The sequence below is a fragment of the Hyla sarda genome, unplaced genomic scaffold (genome assembly GCF_029499605.1).
Source record: "Hyla sarda isolate aHylSar1 unplaced genomic scaffold, aHylSar1.hap1 scaffold_211, whole genome shotgun sequence".
NCBI lineage: Eukaryota > Metazoa > Chordata > Amphibia > Anura > Hylidae > Hyla > Hyla sarda.
The window spans coordinates 350,664-373,376 of record NW_026608774.1 but is presented as its reverse complement, the minus strand read 5'-3'; the positions used below and the strand labels follow the sequence as shown (position 1 = coordinate 373,376).

At 43.5% G+C, this 22,713-nt stretch overlaps 1 protein-coding gene across 1 annotated transcript in view; it reads left to right on the top strand.

Moving 5' to 3' along the window:
* LOC130319336 (fucolectin-like) overlaps positions 1–18,040 on the top strand; it is an 83,411-nt gene extending 65,371 nt beyond the window's left edge. The window contains exon 4 of the mRNA XM_056552919.1: positions 17,804–18,040. Within this exon, the coding sequence (XP_056408894.1) occupies positions 17,804–17,972 (169 nt within the window). The 3' untranslated portion in view covers positions 17,973–18,040. The remainder of the gene's footprint in view (positions 1–17,803) is intronic.
* The last annotated feature ends 4,673 nt before the right edge of the window (positions 18,041–22,713 follow it).

Here is a 22,713-nt window from a genome sequence, read left to right as displayed (position 1 = left end):
ATCTAAAACAACAACCTACAGGTGTGGAAGACCACACAATAAATAGTGAATATACCCCAGTTAAAAATAATTTATGACAAGTATAATCATGTATAAAAGTAATTTTATTGAAATGTATGTATTGAAATGTATGCTGGCTCAACTCCCATATAGGGAGCCAGAGACGCGCGTCTCTGGCTCCCTATATGGGAGTTGAGCCAGCATACATGCGCAGTAGTGTACCCCAGGCGTGGACGGCTTACACGGCCCTCCTCTCGCGAGATCTCGGTCTCATTCACATGAGCCGATCCGCTCACGTGACCTGACGCCATTTCCGGTTTACATCACCCAGTGTCCCGCAACAGGTGCGTTCCTCACTCCTCATTGGCATACATATCCTACTTATAGCGAGACTATCCTAGTCCACCTCACTCCTTGACAAAGCCGCTTCCGGCGAAACGCGTCGGAGTTGTGGAGGTGGATTGGGGTGAGTCCTGTGCCAGTTTTATACTAGACCGTTTCTTCCCTACATATTATTCCTTGTTGCTAGTCACCACCTAAACTTGCTGCTATCTATCTGCTGCTATCTGCACTATTGCTGCCTACTGCCTGTTGGTTGTTATTGCTTACTATTAGCACTATACCGTGTTACCCAGGTATTATTATTTTCCCTTCTTTAGGCTGCATGTTCAAGTCCTTGTCCACTTTAGTTGCACCGTTAATTAATTAATTTTTAATTTTTAAATCTTTTCACTTGTTGCAACTCACTTGAGTGTCATGTTTTATTCATTTACCTTTTGTTTTGGTTATTAATCCACAATTTTATCACATATAATTGGTTGCCCTCACCGGCCATTGCGTGGTAATTCATTTCCACAAGTATTGCACATCTTTTTTGCACATTTTGCACTACGTCCTTCCCCCCTCCTTCCCCTCACCTTGTGCATGCAACCCCTGCAGATATTGATTTATAAACTATTAATTGCAGCTCACTACTAGCATTGTGACTTCGCAAAGAACCATTTTATTTCCTTTTTTATTATATTGGCATACAGGCTCTCTCACCCCAGCATCCACCTTATACTTTCATATTTAATTTTTTATATATTCTATATATATATTTTTTTACTACCGTTTATGAATTGATTCTGTGATTTTAGATATACATATATGTATTTTTTAAACTATACATTTCAATAAAATTACTTTTATACATGATTATACTTGTCATAAATTATTTTTAACTGGGGTATATTCACTATTTATTGTGTGGTCTTCCACACCTGTAGGTTGTTGTTTTAGTTGCTCTTTTCAGTGAATAATAAATCCCCTACCTTATCTACACAATATTTCTAATTTTGAGCCCTTGAGGAAAGTTTCTTTCGGTTACATGTTCCAAAGATCTGTCAAACACTAGTGGGGTATAAATACTCGCTGAACCCCTTGTTACATTCTGTGAGGGGTGTAGTTTCCGAAAAAGGGTCACATGTGGGGGGGGGGGGATTCCACTGTTCTGGCAGCATGGGGGGCTTTGTAAACGCACATGGCCCCCGACTTCGATTCCAAACAAATTTTCTCTCCAAAAGCTCCATGGAGCTCCTTCTCTTCTGAGCATTGTAGTGCACCCGCAGAGCACTTTATATCCACATATAGGGTATTTTCATACTCAGAAGACATGGGGTTAAACATTTTGGGAGGCTTTTTCTCCTATTATACCTTGTGATTCTGTGAAAATGAAAAAATTGAGGTAACACCAGCATTTTAGTGAAAAAAAAATCACATTTTTCCTTTTCATGTCCAACTTTTGCGGAAATTTGTCAAACACCTGTGGGATGTTAAGGCTCACTGTGCCCCTTGTTATGTTTCTTGAGGGGTGTTTACAAAATAGTGTGCCATGTTTTTTTTTTTTTTTTTTTTTGCTGTTCTGGCACCATGGGGGCTTCCGACATGCCCCCCCAAAACCATTTCAGCAAAATTTGCTTTCAAAAAGCCAAATGTGGCTCCTTCTCTTCTGAGCATTGTAGTGCGCCAGCAGAGCACTTTACGTCCACATATGGGGTATTTCCATATTGTCTCCTATTACCTCTTGTAAAAATTGTAAATTTGGGGAAAATACAGCATTTTAGTGGAAAAAAAAATGTCATTTACACATCGAACTTTACCGAAAAGTCATCAAACACCTGTGGGGTGTTAAGGCTCACTGTACCCCTTGTTACGTGCCATGAGGGATATAGTTTCCAAAATATAAATGGGACATGCCCCCCAAAAACCATTTCAGCAAAATTCTCTCTTCAAAATCCCATTGTCGCTCTTTCCATTCCGAGCCCTCTAGTACACCCACAGAGCACTTTACGTTCACACATGAGGTATTTTCTTACTCGAGAGAAACTGAATTACACATTTTGGGGGGCTTTTTCACCTTTTACCCCTTGTAAAAATTAAAAAACTGGGTCTACAAGAACATGTTATTGTAAAAAATAGAAATTTAGAATTTTCTCCTTCACTTTGCTGCTATTCCTGTGTAACAAAGGGTTAACAAACTTTCTGAATGTCATTTTGAATGCTTTGAGGGGTGCAGTTTTTATAATGGGGTCATTTATGGGGTATTTCTAATATTAAGGCCCCTCAATTCCACTTCAAATCTGAACTGGTCCCTGAAAAATCCAGATTTTGAAAATATTGTGAAAAATTGGAAAATTGCTGCTGAACTTTAAAGCCTCTGATGTCTCCAAAAGTAAAAACATCTCAACTTTATGATGGAAACATTCAGTAGACATATTGAGGGGCATTTACTAATCTTTTACTATGTAGTCTGGTTTTTACCCTGTTTTTTTCTACTTCATTTTTGACTATGTGCGACAAACTTACTAAATTGTTGCACGGCATTAATAAATTTGGCACACAAAGGCAAAAGTGGGAAATTTACTTCATGTAGTAGAAAAAATAGTCTGTTCCTTTTTCCTGCTGTCTGAAAAGGTTTGTCTGCTAGGTTTTCTTCTGGATCTTTTGTTTTTGATTTTTTTTTTTTTAGCTTTTTCACCACATCTAAATAATTCAATAACTAAATTGTAGTCATGGCTCAGAATAGTGGTAAATGGTGTTTAGTGTGTATGTGTGTGTTTATTACATTTTTTAACACAGTTTTTTCTCCCTAAGTGACCCCATTTTGGAAACTACACCCCTCACGTAATGTAATAAGGGGTACAGTGAGCATTTACACCCCACAGGTGTCTGACAGATTTTTGGAACAGTAGTCCGTGAAAATGAAAAATGTAATTTTTCATTTGCACAGCGCACTGTTCCAAAGATCTGTCAGACACCTGTGGGGTGTAAATGCTCACTGTACCCCTTATTACATTACGTGAGGGGTGTAGTTTCCAAAATGGGGTCACTTGTGGGGGGGTCCATTGTTCTGGCACCACGGGGGGCTTTGTAAACGCACATGGCCCCTTACATCCATTCCAAACGAATTCTCTTTCCAAAAGTTCAATGGCGGTCCTCCTCTTCTGAGCATTGTAGTGCGCCAGCAGAGCACTTTACATCCTAACATGGGGTATTTCCATACTCAGAAGAGATGGGGTTACAAATTTGGGTGGGGGGGGCATTTTCTCCCATTAACTTTTGTAAAAATAGTAAATTTGAGGGAAAAAAATTTTTTTTTTCATTTACACATCCGATTTTAACGAAAAGTCGTCAAACACCTGTGAGTTGTTAAGGCTCACTAGACCCCTTGTTACGTGCCTTGAGGGGTTTAGTTTCCAAAATGGTATGCCATGTGGGGTTTTCTGCTGTTCTGGCACCATAGTGGTTTTTAAATGTGACATGCCCCCCAAAAACCATTTCAGCAAAATTCACTCTCCAAATTCCCATTGTCCTCCTTCCCTTCTGAGCCCTCTACTGCGCCGAACACTTGACATACACATATGAGGTATTTCCTTAATCGAGAGAATTTGGGTTACAAATTTTGGGGGGCTTTTTCTCCTATTACCACTTGTAAAAATTCAAAAACTTTGAAGTTGTAGTTTTGAAACATCTGGAGGTCCGCAGGTTGAAGACCACTGCCTTCGTCATCATTCAGACCCCCTCCCCCCTTTAGTTTTGTACTTACCTCCGCTCGGCGGGACGTTAGGGTGAGCTGGTCCGGGCCATCTCTGCTGCAGGGACCGTTCGGTGGGGAGGGATAGTCGTTCCGGGCTGTCCATCTTCACCAGGGATTCCTCTGCTCCGCGCTTTGTGCCCGGCCCCGGAATAATGGCGTTGCCCTGACGACGACGCACAGGGACGTTCATGAGCAACGTCCCTGAGCGTTGTCGTCAAGGCAACATCATTATTCCGGGGCTGGGCACGAAGCACGGAGTAGAGGCACCCCCCGATTAAGATGGACAGCCCGGAACGACTATCCCTCCCTACCGAACGGTCCCTGCAGCAGAGATGGCCCGGACCAGCTCACCCTTAACAAAACTAAAGGGGGGAGGGGGGAGGGGGTCTGGATGACGACGAAGGCCCGGGCAGTGGTCTTCAACCTGCGGACCTCCAGTAGTTTAAAAACTACAACTCCCAGGATGCCCGGACAGCCATCATGTTGGGAGTTGTAGTTTTGAAACATCTGGAGGTTGAAGACCACTGAGGGTGGAGAGTTCACTCGAGTATAAGCCGAGGGGGGTGTTTTCAGCACGAAAAATCGTGCTGAAAAACTCGTCTTATACTCAAATATATATGGTATTTCTAATTTGAAGGCCCTTCAAATCCACTTCAAATTCCGATTTTGAAAATTTTGTGAAAAATTGGAAAATTGCTGCTGAACGTTGAAGCCCTCTGATGTCTTCCAAAAGTAAAAACATCTCAACTTTATTATGAAAACATTAACCCCTTAAAGACCAAGGACGTACAGGTACGTCCTTGGTCCTGCTCCCATGATATAACGCGGGGTTACACGGTAACCCCGCATCATATCATGGCGGGCCCAGCGTCATAGTGAAGCCGGGACTCGCCGCTAATAGCGCGCAGCGCTGATTGCGGCGCCGCGCGCTATTAACCCTTTAGCCGCGCGCTCAGAGCTGATCCACGCGGCTAAAAGTGAAAGTAAAAAGTGTCGGTTAACTCAGTGTGCTGTTCGGGATAGCCGCGGCGAAATCGCGGCTTCCCGAACAGCTTACAGTACAGCGGGGGGGCCCCTACCTGCCTCCCTGCTGTCCGATTGCCGAATGACTGCTCAGTGCCTGAGGTCCAGGCGTGAGCAGTCATGCGGTAGAATCGTCGATCACTGGTTTCCTATGAGAAACCAGTGATCAATGTAAAAGATCAGTGTGTGCAGTGTTATAGGTCCCTATGGGAGCTATAACACTGCAAAAAAAGTGAAAAAAAAGTGAATGAATATCATTTAACCTCTCCCCTATTAAAAGTTTAAATCACCCCCCTTTTCCCATAAAAAAAAAAAAACACAGTGTAAATAAAAATAAACATATATGATATCACCGCGTGTGGAAATGTCCGAGTTATAAAATATATTGTTAATTAAACCGCTCGGTCAATGGCGTACGCGCAAAAAAATTCAAAAGTCCAAAATAGTGCATTTTTGGTCACTTTTTATATCATTTAATAATGATCAATAAGTCCTATCAATACAAAAATGGTACCGTTAAAAACTTAAGATCACGGCGCAAAAAATGAGCCCTCATACCGCCCCATACACAGAAAAATAAAAAAGTTATAGGGGTCAGAAGATGACATTTTTAAACGTATTAATTTTCCTGCATGTAGTTATGATTTTTTCCAGAAGTGCAACAAAATCACCTATATAAGTAGGGGATCATTTTAATCGTATGGACCTACAGAATAATGATAAGGTGTAATTTTTACCGAAAAATGTACTACGTAGAAACGGAAGCCCCCAAAAGTTACAAAACTGCGTTTTTTTTCAATTTTGTCGCACAATGATTTTTTTTTCTGTTTCACCGTAGAGTTTTGGGCAAAATGACTGATTTCATTACAAAGTAGAATTGGTGGCGCAAAAAATAAGCAATCATATGGATTTGTAGGTGCAAAATTGAAAGAGTTAGGATTTTTTAAAGGCAAGGAGAAAAAAACGAAAATGCAAAAACGGAAAAAAACCCGGTCCTTAAGGGGTTGAGTAGACATATTGTATATGTGAATCAATATATAATTTATTTGGAATGTCTATTTTCATTTCAAGCAGAGAGCTTCAAAGTTAGAAAAACGCAAAATTTTCAAATTTTTCATGAAATTTTTGAATTTTTCACCAAGAAATGATGCAAGTATCGACAAAAATTTACCACTATGTTAAAATAGAATATGTCACGAAAAAACAATCTGGGAATCAAATTTATAAGTAAAAGCATCTCAGTTATTAATGCTTAAAGTGACAGTGGTCAGATGTGCAAAAAATGCCATCCTCTACTGCAGATGAATGTGGGGGTCTAATCTGTATCAATGTATCAGATGAGGCTTATAGATTAGTTGATTTAATCCTTTGACTATTTATTTGATGTTAATAAATTTCAACAAGGAATATCTATATATGATATGAGAACTAAGAGTAATATCTATATATGATATGAGAACTAAGAGTAATATCTATATATGATATGAGAACTAAGAGTAATATCTATATATGATATCATAACTAAGAGTAATATCTATATATGATATCAGAACTAAGAGTAATATCTATATATGATATCAGAACTAAGAGTAATATCTATATATAATATCAGAACTAAGAGTAATATCTATATATGATATCAGAACTAAGAGTAATATCTACATATGATATCAGAACTGTTACGCCGAGCGCTCCGGGTCCCCGCTCCTCCCCGGAGCGCTCGCTTCACTCCCTCCGCTGCAGCGCTCCGGTCACGTCCTCTGACCCGGGGCGCTGCGATCCTGCTGCCAGCCGGGATGCGATTCGCGATGCGGGTAGCGCCCGCTCGCGATGCGCACCCCGGCTCCCCTACCTGACTCGCTCCCCGTCTGTTCTGTCCCGGCGCGCGCGGCCCCGCTCCCTAGGGCGCGCGCGCGCCGGGTCTCTGCGATTTAAAGGGCCACTGCGCCGCTGATTGGCGCAGTGGTTCCAATTAGGGTTTTCACCTGTGCACTTCCCTATATTACCTCACTTCCCTTGCACTCCCTTGCCGGATCTTGTTGCCTTAGTGCCAGTGAAAGCGTTCCTTGTGTGTTCCTTGCCTGTGTTTCCAGACCTTCTGCCGTTGCCCCTGACTACGATCCTTGCTGCCTGCCCCGACCTTCTGCTACGTCCGACCTTGCTTCTGCCTACTCCCTTGTACCGCGCCTATCTTCAGCAGCCAGAGAGGTGAGCCGTTGCTAGTGGATACGACCTGGTCACTACCGCCGCAGCAAGACCATCCCGCTTTGCGGCGGGCTCTGGTGAAAACCAGTAGTGGCTTAGAACCGGTCCACTAGCACGGTCCACGCCAATCCCTCTCTGGCACAGAGGGTCCACTACCTGCCAGCCGGCATCGTGACAGTAGATCCGGCCATGGATCCCGCTGAAGTTCCTCTGCCAGTTGTCGCTGACCTCACCACGGTGGTCGCCCAGCAGTCACAACAGATAGCGCAACAAGGCCAACAGCTGTCTCAACTGACCGTTATGCTACAACAGTTGCTACCTCAGCTTCAGCAGTCATCTCCTCCGCCAGCTCCTGCACCTCCTCCGCAGCGAGTGGCCGCTCCTGGGATACGCTTATCCTTGCCGGATAAATTTGATGGGGACTCTAAGTTTTGCCGTGGCTTTCTTTCCCAATGTTCCCTGCATCTGGAGATGATGTCGGACCTGTTTCCCACTGAAAGGTCTAAGGTGGCTTTCGTAGTCAGTCTTCTGTCCGGAAAAGCCCTGTCATGGGCCACACCGCTCTGGGACCGCAATGACCCCGTCACTGCCTCTGTACACTCCTTCTTCTCGGAAATCCGAAGTGTCTTTGAGGAACCTGCCCGAGCCTCTTCTGCTGAGACTGCCCTGTTGAACCTGGTCCAGGGTAATTCTTCCGTTGGCGAGTATGCCGTACAATTCCGTACACTTGCTTCAGAATTGTCCTGGAATAATGAGGCCCTCTGCGCGACCTTCAAAAAAGGCCTATCCAGCAACATTAAAGATGTTCTGGCCGCACGAGAAATTCCTGCTAATCTACATGAACTTATTCACCTAGCCACTCGCATTGACATGCGTTTTTCTGAAAGGCGTCAGGAACTCCGCCAAGATATGGACTCTGTTCGCACGAGGCGTTTCGTCTCCTCGGCTCCTCTCTCCTCTGGTCCCCTGCAATCTGTTCCTGTGCCTCCCGCCGTGGAGGCTATGCAGGTCGACCGGTCTCGCCTGACACCTCAAGAGAGGACACGACGCCGTATGGAGAACCTCTGCCTGTACTGTGCTAGTACCGAACACTTCCTGAGGGATTGTCCTATCCGTCCTCCCCGCCTGGAAAGACGTACGCTGACTCCGCACAAAGGTGAGACAGTCCTTGATGTCTACTCTGCTTCTCCACGTCTTACTGTGCCTGTGCGGATGTCTGCCTCTGCCTTCTCCTTCTCTACAGTGGCCTTCTTGGACTCTGGATCTGCAGGAAATTTTATTTTGGCCTCTCTCGTCAACAGGTTCAACATCCCAGTGACCAGTCTCGCCAGACCCCTCTACATCAATTGTGTAAATAATGAAAGATTGGACTGTACCATACGTTTCCGCACGGAGCCCCTTCTTATGAGCATCGGATCTCATCATGAGAGGATTGAACTTTTGGTCCTCCCCAATTGCACCTCGGAGATTCTCCTTGGACTTCCCTGGCTTCAACTTCATTCCCCAACCCTGGATTGGTCCACTGGGGAGATCAAGAGTTGGGGGTCCTCTTGTTCCAAGAACTGTCTAAAACCGGTTCCCAGTAATCCTTGCCGTAACTCTGTGGTTCCTCCAGTAACCGGTCTCCCTAAGGCCTATATGGACTTCGCGGATGTTTTCTGCAAAAAACAAGCTGAGACTCTACCTCCTCACAGGCCTTATGATTGCCCTATCGACCTCCTCCCGGGTACTACTCCACCCCGGGGCAGAATTTATCCTCTCTCTGCCCCAGAGACTCTTGCCATGTCCGAATACGTCCAGGAGAATCTAAAAAAGGGCTTTATCCGTAAATCCTCCTCTCCTGCCGGAGCCGGATTTTTCTTTGTGTCCAAAAAAGATGGCTCCCTACGTCCTTGCATTGACTACCGCGGTCTTAATAAAATCACGGTTAAGAACCGCTACCCCTTACCCCTCATCTCTGAACTCTTTGATCGCCTCCAAGGTGCCCACATCTTCACTAAATTGGACTTAAGAGGCGCCTATAACCTCATCCGCATCAGAGAGGGGGACGAGTGGAAAACGGCATTTAACACCAGAGATGGACACTTTGAGTATCTGGTCATGCCCTTTGGACTGTGCAATGCCCCTGCCGTCTTCCAAGACTTTGTCAATGAAATTTTTCGTGATCTGTTATACTCCTGTGTTGTGGTATATCTGGACGATATCCTAATTTTTTCTGCCAATCTAGAAGAACACCGCCAGCATGTCCGTATGGTTCTTCAGAGACTTCGTGACAACCAACTCTATGCCAAAATTGAGAAATGTCTGTTTGAATGCCAATCTCTTCCTTTTCTAGGATATTTGGTCTCTGGCCAGGGACTACAGATGGATCCAGACAAACTCTCTGCCGTCTTAAATTGGCCACGCCCCTCCGGACTCCGTGCTATCCAACGCTTTTTGGGGTTCGCCAATTATTACAGGCAATTTATTCCACATTTTTCTACCATTGTGGCTCCTATCGTGGCTTTAACCAAGAAAAATGCTGATCCCAAGTCCTGGCCTCCGCAAGCAGAAGACTCCTTTAAACGACTCAAGTCTGCCTTTTCTTCGGCTCCCGTGCTCTCCAGACCTGACCCTTCCAAACCCTTCCTATTGGAGGTTGATGCCTCCTCAGTAGGAGCTGGAGCTGTTCTTCTACAAAAAAATCCTTCCGGGCATGCTGTCACTTGTGGTTTTTTCTCTAGGACCTTCTCTCCAGCGGAGAGGAACTACTCCATCGGGGATCGAGAGCTTCTAGCCATTAAATTAGCACTTGAGGAATGGAGGCATCTGCTGGAGGGATCAAGATTTCCTGTTATTATCTACACCGACCACAAGAACCTCTCCTACCTCCAGTCGGCCCAACGGCTGAATCCTCGCCAGGCCCGGTGGTCTCTGTTCTTTGCCCGATTTAATTTTGAGATTCACTTTCGTCCTGCCGATAAGAACATTAGGGCCGATGCTCTCTCTCGTTCCTCGGATGCCTCAGAAGTTGATCTCCCTCCGCAACACATCATTCCACCTGACTGCCTGATCTCCACTTCTCCTGCCTCCATCAGGCAGACTCCTCCAGGAAAGACCTTTGTTTCTCCACGCCAACGCCTCGGAATCCTCAAATGGGGTCACTCCTCCCATCTCGCAGGTCATGCGGGCATCAAGAAATCTGTGCAACTCATCTCCCGCTTCTATTGGTGGCCGACTCTGGAGACGGATGTTGGGGACTTTGTGCGAGCCTGCACTATCTGTGCCCGGGATAAGACTCCTCGCCAGAAGCCCGCTGGTTTTCTTCATCCTCTGCCTGTCCCCGAACAGCCTTGGTCTCTGATTGGTATGGATTTTATTACTGATTTACCCCCTTCCCGTGGCAACACCGTTATTTGGGTGGTCGTTGATCGATTCTCCAAAATGGCACATTTCATCCCTCTTCCTGGTCTTCCTTCTGCGCCTCAGTTGGCTAAACAATTTTTTGTACACATTTTTCGTCTTCACGGGTTGCCTACGCAGATTGTCTCGGATAGAGGGGTCCAATTCGTGTCTAAATTCTGGAGGGCTCTCTGTAAACAACTCAAGATTAAATTAAATTTTTCCTCTGCATATCATCCCCAGTCCAATGGACAAGTAGAAAGAATTAACCAGATCCTGGGTGATTATTTGCGACATTTTGTTTCCTCCCGCCAGGATGACTGGGCAGATCTCCTTCCATGGGCCGAATTTTCGTATAACTTCAGGGTCTCTGAATCTTCCTCCAAATCCCCATTTTTCGTGGTGTACGGCCGTCACCCTCTTCCCCCCCTCCCTACCCCCTTGCCCTCTGGTCTGCCCGCTGTGGATGAAATTTCTCGTGACCTTTCCATTATATGGAGAGAGACCCAAAATTCTCTCTTACAGGCTTCTTCACGCATGAAGAGGTTCGCGGATAAGAAAAGAAGAGCTCCCCCCGTTTTTTCCCCTGGAGACAAGGTATGGCTCTCCGCTAAATATGTCCGCTTCCGTGTCCCTAGCTACAAGTTGGGACCACGCTATCTTGGTCCTTTCAAAATTTTGTGTCAAATTAATCCTGTCTCTTATAAACTTCTTCTTCCTCCTTCTCTTCGTATCCCTAATGCCTTTCACGTCTCTCTTCTCAAACCACTCATCCTCAACCGTTTTTCTCCCAAATCTGTTCCTCCCACTCCTGTTTCCGGCTCCTCGGACGTCTTCTCGGTCAAGGAAATTTTGGCTGCCAAAAAGGTCAGAGGGAAAAATTTTTTTTTAGTAGACTGGGAGGGTTGTGGTCCTGAAGAGAGATCCTGGGAACCTGAGGACAACATCCTTGACAAAAGTCTGCTCCTCAGGTTCTCAGGCTCCAAGAAGAGGGGGAGACCCAAGGGGGGGGGTACTGTTACGCCGAGCGCTCCGGGTCCCCGCTCCTCCCCGGAGCGCTCGCTTCACTCCCTCCGCTGCAGCGCTCCGGTCACGTCCTCTGACCCGGGGCGCTGCGATCCTGCTGCCAGCCGGGATGCGATTCGCGATGCGGGTAGCGCCCGCTCGCGATGCGCACCCCGGCTCCCCTACCTGACTCGCTCCCCGTCTGTTCTGTCCCGGCGCGCGCGGCCCCGCTCCCTAGGGCGCGCGCGCGCCGGGTCTCTGCGATTTAAAGGGCCACTGCGCCGCTGATTGGCGCAGTGGTTCCAATTAGGGTTTTCACCTGTGCACTTCCCTATATTACCTCACTTCCCTTGCACTCCCTTGCCGGATCTTGTTGCCTTAGTGCCAGTGAAAGCGTTCCTTGTGTGTTCCTTGCCTGTGTTTCCAGACCTTCTGCCGTTGCCCCTGACTACGATCCTTGCTGCCTGCCCCGACCTTCTGCTACGTCCGACCTTGCTTCTGCCTACTCCCTTGTACCGCGCCTATCTTCAGCAGCCAGAGAGGTGAGCCGTTGCTAGTGGATACGACCTGGTCACTACCGCCGCAGCAAGACCATCCCGCTTTGCGGCGGGCTCTGGTGAAAACCAGTAGTGGCTTAGAACCGGTCCACTAGCACGGTCCACGCCAATCCCTCTCTGGCACAGAGGGTCCACTACCTGCCAGCCGGCATCGTGACAAGAACTAGGAGTAATATCTATATATGATATCAGAACTAAGAGTAATATCTATATATAAAATCAGAACTAAGAGTAATATCTATATATGATATCAGAACTAAGAGTAATATCTATATATGATATCAGAACTAAGAGAAATATCTTTATATGATATCAGAACTAAGAGTAATATCTATATATGATATCAGAACTATGAGTAATATCTACATATGATATCAGAACTAAGAGTAATATCTATATATGATATCAGAACTAAGAGTAATATCTATATATGATATCAGAACTGTCACGATGCCGGCTGGCAGGTAGTGGACCCTCTGTGCCAGAGAGGGATTGGCGTGGACCGTGCTAGTGGACCGGTTCTAAGCCACTACTGGTTTTCACCAGAGCCCGCCGCAAAGCGGGATGGTCTTGCTGCGGCGGTAGTGACCAGGTCGTATCCACTAGCAACGGCTCACCTCTCTGGCTGCTGAAGATAGGCGCGGTACAAGGGAGTAGGCAGAAGCAAGGTCGGACGTAGCAGAAGGTCGGGGCAGGCAGCAAGGATCGTAGTCAGGGGCAACGGCAGAAGGTCTGGAAACACAGGCAAGGAACACACAAGGAACGCTTTCACTGGCACTAAGGCAACAAGATCCGGCAAGGGAGTGCAAGGGAAGTGAGGTAATATAGGGAAGTGCACAGGTGAAAACCCTAATTGGAACCACTGCGCCAATCAGCGGCGCAGTGGCCCTTTAAATCGCAGAGACCCGGCGCGCGCGCGCCCTAGGGAGCGGGGCCGCGCGCGCCGGGACAGAACAGACGGGGAGCGAGTCAGGTAGGGGAGCCGGGGTGCGCATCGCGAGCGGGCGCTACCCGCATCGCGAATCGCATCCCGGCTGGCAGCGGGATCGCAGCGCCCCGGGTCAGAGGACGTGACCGGAGCGCTGCAGCGGAGGGAGTGAAGCGAGCGCTCCGGGGAGGAGCGGGGACCCGGAGCGCTCGGCGTAACAAGAACTAAGAGTAATATCTATATATGATATCAGAACTAAGAGTAATATCTATATATGATATCAGAACTAAGAGTAATATCTATATATGATATCAGAACTAAGAGTAATATCTATATATGATATCAGAACTAAGAGTAATATCTTTATATGATATCAGAACTAAGAGTAATATCTATATATGATATCAGAACTAAGAGTAATATCTTCATATGATATCAGAACTAAGAGTAATATCTACATATGATATCAGAACTAAGAGTAATATCTATATATGATATCAGAACTAAGAGTAATATCTATATATGATATCAGAACTAAGAGTAATATCTATATATGATATCAGAACTAAGAGTAATATCTATATATGATATCAGAACTAAGAGTAATATCTATATATGATATCAGAACTATGAGTATTACCTACATATGATATCAGAACTATGAGTAATATCTACATATGATATCAGAACTAAGAGTAATATCTATATATATCAGAACTAAGAGTAATATCTATATATGATATCAGAACAAAGAGTAATATCTACATATGATATCAGAACTAAGAGTAATATCTATATATGATATCAGAACTATGAATAATATCTATATATAATATCAGAACTAAGAGTAATATCTATATATGATATCAGAACTATGAATAATATCTATATATAATATCAGAACTAATAGTAATATCTATATGTAATATCAGAACTAAGAGTAATATATATATGATATTAGAACTAAGAGTATTATCTATATATGATATCAGAACTAAGAGTAATATCTATATATGATATCAGAACTAAGAGTAATATCTTCATATGATATCAGAACTAAGAGTAATATCTATATATGATATCAGAACTAAGAGTAATATCTATATATAATATCAGAACTAAGAGTAATATCTACATATGATATCAGAACTAAGAGTAATATCTATATATGATATCAGAACTAAGAGTAATATCTATATATGATATCAGAACTAAGAGTAATATCTTCATATGATATCAGAACTAAGAGTAATATCTATATATGATATCAGAACTAAGAGTAATATCTATATATGATATCAGAACTAAGAGTAATATCTATATATGATATCAGAACTAAGAGTAATATCTATATATAATATCAGAACTAAGAGTAATATCTACATATGATATCAGAACTAAGAGTAATATCTATATATGATATCAGAACAAAGAGTAATATCTATATATGATATCAGAACTAAGAGTAATATCTATATATGATATCAGAACTAAGAATAATATCTATATATAATATCAGAACTAAGAGTAATATCTATATATGATATCAGAACTAAGAATAATATCTATATATATCAGAACTAAGAGTAATATCTATATATGATATCAGAACTAAGAGTAATATCTATAAATGATATCAGAACTAATAGTAATATCTTTATATGATATCAGAACTAAGAGTAATATCTATATATAATATCAGAACTAAGAGTGATATCTCTATATGATATCAGAACTAAGAGTAATATCTATATATGATATCAGAACTAAGAATAATATCTATATATGATATCAGAACTAAGTAATATCTTTATATGATATCAGAACTAAGAGTAATATCTATATATAATATCAGAACTAAGAGTAATATCTATATATGATATCAGAACTAAGAGTAATATCTATATATGATATCAGAACTAAGAGTAATATCTCTATATAATATCAGAACTAAGAGTAATATCTATATATGATATCAGAACTAAGAGTAATATCTATATATAATATCAGAACTAAGAGTAATATCTATATATGATATCAGAACTATGAGTAATATCTACATATGATATCAGAACTAAGAGTAATATCTATATATGATATCAGAACTAAGAGTAATATCTATATATAATATCAGAACTAAGAGTGATATCTCTATATGATATCAGAACTAAGAGTAATATCTATATATAATATCAGAACTAAGAGTAATATCTATATATGATATCAGAACTAAGAGTAATATCTATATATGATATCAGAACTAAGAGTAATATCTATATATGATATCAGAACTAAGAGTAATATCTATATATGATATCAGAACTAAGAGTAATATCTATATATGATATCAGAACTAAGAGTAATATCTATATATAATATCAGAACTAAGAGTAATATCTATATATGATATCAGAACTAAGAGTAATATCTATATATGATATCAGAACTAAGAGTAATATCTATATATAATATCAGAACTAAGAGTAATATCTATATATGATATCAGAACTAGGAGTAATATCTATATATGATATCAGAACTAGGAGTAATATCTATATATGATATCAGAACTAAGAGTAATATCTATATATGATATCAGAACTAAGAGTAATATCTATATATGATATAAGAACTAAGAGTAATATCTTTATATGATATCAGAACTAAGAGTAATATCTATATATAATATCAGAACTAAGAGTAATATCTATATATGATATCAGAACTAAGAGTAATATCTATATATGATATCAGAACTAGGAGTAATATCTATATATGATATAAGAACTAAGAGTAATATCTATATATAATATCAGAACTAAGAGTAATATCTATATATGATATCAGAACTAAGAGTAATATCTATATATGATATCAGAACTAAGAGTAATATCTATATATAATATCAAAACTAAGAGTAATATCTATATATATATATATAAAACTCAATGTGTGTATGTATGTATGTATTTATGTTCCAGCCTCACGTCCAAACGGCTAAAGATATTAACATGAAACTTGGCCACATGTTACTTATATGTCAACAACAAACATAGGATAGGTGATTTAACCCTTACTCATCCCCATTTGCCAGGGGCGGGGTTTATGGTTAAAGTCCCATACAAGTCTATGGGAAAAATATGTTACTGCATAACTTCCAAACGGCTGGAGATATTTTGATAATACTTTGCCACATGTTACTTATATGTCCACTTAAAACATAGGATAGTTAATTTAACCCTTAACTACCCCCATTTGTGATGGTCGGGGTTTTTGTTTAAAGTCCCATGCAAATCAATGGAAAATGTATGTTCTCACATAACTTCCGTACGGCTGGAGATATTTCAATACCTGGTACACATATTATGGGTCGGGATATGAGGACGGGATGGGAGGTCGGGATAGGAGGTCAAGATAGCAGGTCGAAATTGGAGGTCGAAATAGGAGGTCGGGATAGGAGGTCGGGATATGAGGACGGGATAGGAGGTCGAAATAGGAGGTCAGGATAGGAGGCCAGGATATGAGGACAGGATAGGAGGTCGGGATAAGAGGTCAAAATAGGAGGACTGGATAGGTGGTCAGGATAGGAGGTCGAGATAGGATGTCGAGATAGGAGGTCGGGATAGATGGACGGGATAGGAGGACGGGATAGGATGTCGGGATAGGGGGTTGGGATAGGAAGATGGGATAGGAGGTTGGGATAGGAGGTAGGGATAGGATGGCGGGATATGAGGACGGGATAGGAAGATGGGATAGGAGGTCGAGATAGGAGGTCAGGATAGATGGACGGGATAGAACGGGATAGGATGTCGGCATAGGAGGTCGGGATAGGAGGACGGGATAGGAGGTCGCGATAGGAGGTCGAGATAAGAAATCGAGATAGGAGGTCAAGATATGACGACGGGATATGAGGTCGGGATAGGAGGCCAGGATATGAGGATGGGATAGGAGGATGGGATAGCAGGTCAGGATAGGAGTATGGGATATGGGGTTGGGATATGACAACAATATATGAGGATAGCATATGAAGTCAAAAGCTTCCTCCTTTGTTTTTTCCTCCCCAACAAGGATTAGGAAGGAAAAACCGGGCAATGACGGGTACTCAGCTAGTATATATATAATATCAGAACTAAGAATAATATCTATATATGATATCAGAACTAAAAGTAATATCCATATATGATATCAGAACTAACTTATGTGATAACATTTAATGTTGTTCTAATATAATGTAGTTACTAATTAAACTTACTTATTTTTTATAGATATCCTTTATATACATCGGACATTGTGTTTATTATATATTCATTATACTAATTATATTGAATAATTCACTATTACTTCATAGTGCTACAAGATCAAACAATTCCTAGCTGGGTATTACTGTCAGCCCGAATATTGTGTCTTCACATATTATTTTACGACAGCCCCCTTTTAGCAGCCAAGAGCCTCTCAACAAGAGGTACACTACCCCAAAGTGGCTTCTGAGACTCTATTCATAGGACAGCGGAGAAGGCCATTTTACTCATTCTTGTAGAGAGATTCAGTGCCTAATCAGACCTGACCTGTAAAGTTTTACACATCTTCCACGTTGACATCATTATAATGGACTATATTTCTCTACAGGTGCGCCAAAATTACAGCAATTCCACTGGCCGGAACTCAAACCTTCCAATGCAATGATATGGCGGGTCGATATGTGAACCTCATCCGAACTGGAATATCAGGACATCTGACCTTCTGTGAGGTTCAGGTCTTCGGAGTTCCTCTTAATAATTGTTACTACCATACATAATGGAAAAGGGACCATATGGAACAAACATGAAAGGGCTCATAAGTAAAGCGACTGTGAATGACCTAATATGTAACGTAAATATATTTTCTGAATAAATTGCTTGGGGCTCTTCTCTTATATTTGAGTGTTCCATGCTCTGGCGTATTATGCTTGCCCATTGGTAATTTTTTTCCAAAATATGTACCCCAAAAAGGTATCATTTAAAACTAACACACATCCTCCAATCAACAGTTACTGACCAAATCCTGTATACTGACCAATATTACCAATAATACTGGTATACAAGAAGAAATATTATCACCATACATATTACCATCATACTATTACTTACCAAATGCTATATACTGAGACCAATATTACCAATAATACCAGTATACAAGGAGGAATATTATCACCATACATATTACCATCATATTGTTACTGACCAAATCCTGTATACTGAGACCAATATTACCAATAATACCAGTATACAAGGAGAAATATTATCACCATACATATTACCATCATACTGTTACTGATCAAAACCTGTATACTGAGACCAATATTACCTATAACACCAGTATACAAGGAGGAATATTATCACCATACAAATTACCATCATACTGTTACTGACCTAATGCTGTACACTGAGATTAATATTATCAGTATACAAGGAAGAATATTATTACTATACATATTACTATCATACTGTTACTGACCAACTCGTGTATACTAATACCAATATTACCAATAATACTAATGTACAAGAAGGAATATTTTCACAATACATACTACCATCAAAGTGTTACTGACCAAATCCTCTATACTGAGACCAATATTACCTAAAATACCAGTATACAAGGAGAAATATTATCACCATACATATTACTATCATACTATTACTTACCAAAGCCTGTATAGTGAGACCAAAATTACCAATAATACCATTGTCACGATGCCGGCTGGCAGGTAGTGGACCCTCTGTGCCAGAGAGGGATTGGCGTGGACCGTGCTAGTGGACCGGTTCTAAGCCACTACTGGTTTTCACCAGAGCCCGCCGCAAAGCGGGATGGTCTTGCTGCGGCGGTAGTGACCAGGTCGTATCCACTAGCAACGGCTCACCTCTCTGGCTGCTGAAGATAGGCGCGGTACAAGGGAGTAGGCAGAAGCAAGGTCGGACGTAGCAGAAGGTCGGGGCAGGCAGCAAGGATCGTAGTCAGGGGCAACGGCAGAAGGTCTGGAAACACAGGCAAGGAACACACAAGGAACGCTTTCACTGGCACTAAGGCAACAAGATCCGGCAAGGGAGTGCAAGGGAAGTGAGGTAATATAGGGAAGTGCACAGGTGAAAACCCTAATTGGAACCACTGCGCCAATCAGCGGCGCAGTGGCCCTTTAAATCGCAGAGACCCGGCGCGCGCGCGCCCTAGGGAGCGGGGCCGCGCGCGCCGGGACAGAACAGACGGGGAGCGAGTCAGGTAGGGGAGCCGGGGTGCGCATCGCGAGCGGGCGCTACCCGCATCGCGAATCGCATCCCGGCTGGCAGCAGGATCGCAGCGCCCCGGGTCAGAGGACGTGACCGGAGCGCTGCAGCGGAGGGAGTGAAGCGAGCGCTCCGGGGAGGAGCGGGGACCCGGAGCGCTCGGCGTAACAGTACCCCCCCCCTTGGGTCTCCCCCTCTTCTTGGAGCCTGAGAACCTGAGGAGCAGACTTTTGTCAAGGATGTTGTCCTCAGGTTCCCAGGATCTCTCTTCAGGACCACAACCCTCCCAGTCTACTAAAAAAAAATTTTTCCCTCTGACCTTTTTGGCAGCCAAAATTTCCTTGACCGAGAAGACGTCCGAGGAGCCGGAAACAGGAGTGGGAGGAACAGATTTGGGAGAAAAACGGTTGAGGATGAGTGGTTTGAGAAGAGAGACGTGAAAGGCATTAGGGATACGAAGAGAAGGAGGAAGAAGAAGTTTATAAGAGACAGGATTAATTTGACACAAAATTTTGAAAGGACCAAGATAGCGTGGTCCCAACTTGTAGCTAGGGACACGGAAGCGGACATATTTAGCGGAGAGCCATACCTTGTCTCCAGGGGAAAAAACGGGGGGAGCTCTTCTTTTCTTATCCGCGAACCTCTTCATGCGTGAAGAAGCCTGTAAGAGAGAATTTTGGGTCTCTCTCCATATAATGGAAAGGTCACGAGAAATTTCATCCACAGCGGGCAGACCAGAGGGCAAGGGGGTAGGGAGGGGGGGAAGAGGGTGACGGCCGTACACCACGAAAAATGGGGATTTGGAGGAAGATTCAGAGACCCTGAAGTTATACGAAAATTCGGCCCATGGAAGGAGATCTGCCCAGTCATCCTGGCGGGAGGAAACAAAATGTCGCAAATAATCACCCAGGATCTGGTTAATTCTTTCTACTTGTCCATTGGACTGGGGATGATATGCAGAGGAAAAATTTAATTTAATCTTGAGTTGTTTACAGAGAGCCCTCCAGAATTTAGACACGAATTGGACCCCTCTATCCGAGACAATCTGCGTAGGCAACCCGTGAAGACGAAAAATGTGTACAAAAAATTGTTTAGCCAACTGAGGCGCAGAAGGAAGACCAGGAAGAGGGATGAAATGTGCCATTTTGGAGAATCGATCAACGACCACCCAAATAACGGTGTTGCCACGGGAAGGGGGTAAATCAGTAATAAAATCCATACCAATCAGAGACCAAGGCTGTTCGGGGACAGGCAGAGGATGAAGAAAACCAGCGGGCTTCTGGCGAGGAGTCTTATCCCGGGCACAGATAGTGCAGGCTCGCACAAAGTCCCCAACATCCGTCTCCAGAGTCGGCCACCAATAGAAGCGGGAGATGAGTTGCACAGATTTCTTGATGCCCGCATGACCTGCGAGATGGGAGGAGTGACCCCATTTGAGGATTCCGAGGCGTTGGCGTGGAGAAACAAAGGTCTTTCCTGGAGGAGTCTGCCTGATGGAGGCAGGAGAAGTGGAGATCAGGCAGTCAGGTGGAATGATGTGTTGCGGAGGGAGATCAACTTCTGAGGCATCCGAGGAACGAGAGAGAGCATCGGCCCTAATGTTCTTATCGGCAGGACGAAAGTGAATCTCAAAATTAAATCGGGCAAAGAACAGAGACCATGGGGCCTGGCGAGGATTCAGCCGTTGGGCCGACTGGAGGTAGGAGAGGTTCTTGTGGTCGGTGTAGATAATAACAGGAAATCTTGATCCCTCCAGCAGATGCCTCCATTCCTCAAGTGCTAATTTAATGGCTAGAAGCTCTCGATCCCCGATGGAGTAGTTCCTCTCCGCTGGAGAGAAGGTCCTAGAGAAAAAACCACAAGTGACAGCATGCCCGGAAGGATTTTTTTGTAGAAGAACAGCTCCAGCTCCTACTGAGGAGGCATCAACCTCCAATAGGAAGGGTTTGGAAGGGTCAGGTCTGGAGAGCACGGGAGCCGAAGAAAAGGCAGACTTGAGTCGTTTAAAGGAGTCTTCTGCTTGAGGAGGCCAGGACTTGGGATCAGCATTTTTCTTGGTTAAAGCCACGATAGGAGCCACAATGGTAGAAAAATGTGGAATAAATTGCCTGTAATAATTGGCGAACCCCAAAAAGCGTTGGATAGCACGGAGTCCGGAGGGGCGTGGCCAATTTAAGACGGCAGAGAGTTTGTCTGGATCCATCTGTAGTCCCTGGCCAGAGACCAAATATCCTAGAAAAGGAAGAGATTGGCATTCAAACAGACATTTCTCAATTTTGGCATAGAGTTGGTTGTCACGAAGTCTCTGAAGAACCATACGGACATGCTGGCGGTGTTCTTCTAGATTGGCAGAAAAAATTAGGATATCGTCCAGATATACCACAACACAGGAGTATAACAGATCACGAAAAATTTCATTGACAAAGTCTTGGAAGACGGCAGGGGCATTACACAGTCCAAAGGGCATGACCAGATACTCAAAGTGTCCATCTCTGGTGTTAAATGCCGTTTTCCACTCGTCCCCCTCTCTGATGCGGATGAGGTTATAGGCGCCTCTTAAGTCCAATTTAGTGAAGATGTGGGCACCTTGGAGGCGATCAAAGAGTTCAGAGATGAGGGGTAAGGGGTAGCGGTTCTTAACCGTGATTTTATTAAGACCGCGGTAGTCAATGCAAGGACGTAGGGAGCCATCTTTTTTGGACACAAAGAAAAATCCGGCTCCGGCAGGAGAGGAGGATTTACGGATAAAGCCCTTTTTTAGATTCTCCTGGACGTATTCGGACATGGCAAGAGTCTCTGGGGCAGAGAGAGGATAAATTCTGCCCCGGGGTGGAGTAGTACCCGGGAGGAGGTCGATAGGGCAATCATAAGGCCTGTGAGGAGGTAGAGTCTCAGCTTGTTTTTTGCAGAAAACATCCGCGAAGTCCATATAGGCCTTAGGGAGACCGGTTACTGGAGGAACCACAGAGTTACGGCAAGGGTTACTGGGAACCGGTTTTAGACAGTTCTTGGAACAAGAGGACCCCCAACTCTTGATCTCCCCAGTGGACCAATCCAGGGTTGGGGAATGAAGTTGAAGCCAGGGAAGTCCAAGGAGAATCTCCGAGGTGCAATTGGGGAGGACCAAAAGTTCAATCCTCTCATGATGAGATCCGATGCTCATAAGAAGGGGCTCTGTGCGGAAACGTATGGTACAGTCCAATCTTTCATTATTTACACAATTGATGTAGAGGGGTCTGGCGAGACTGGTCACTGGGATGTTGAACCTGTTGATGAGAG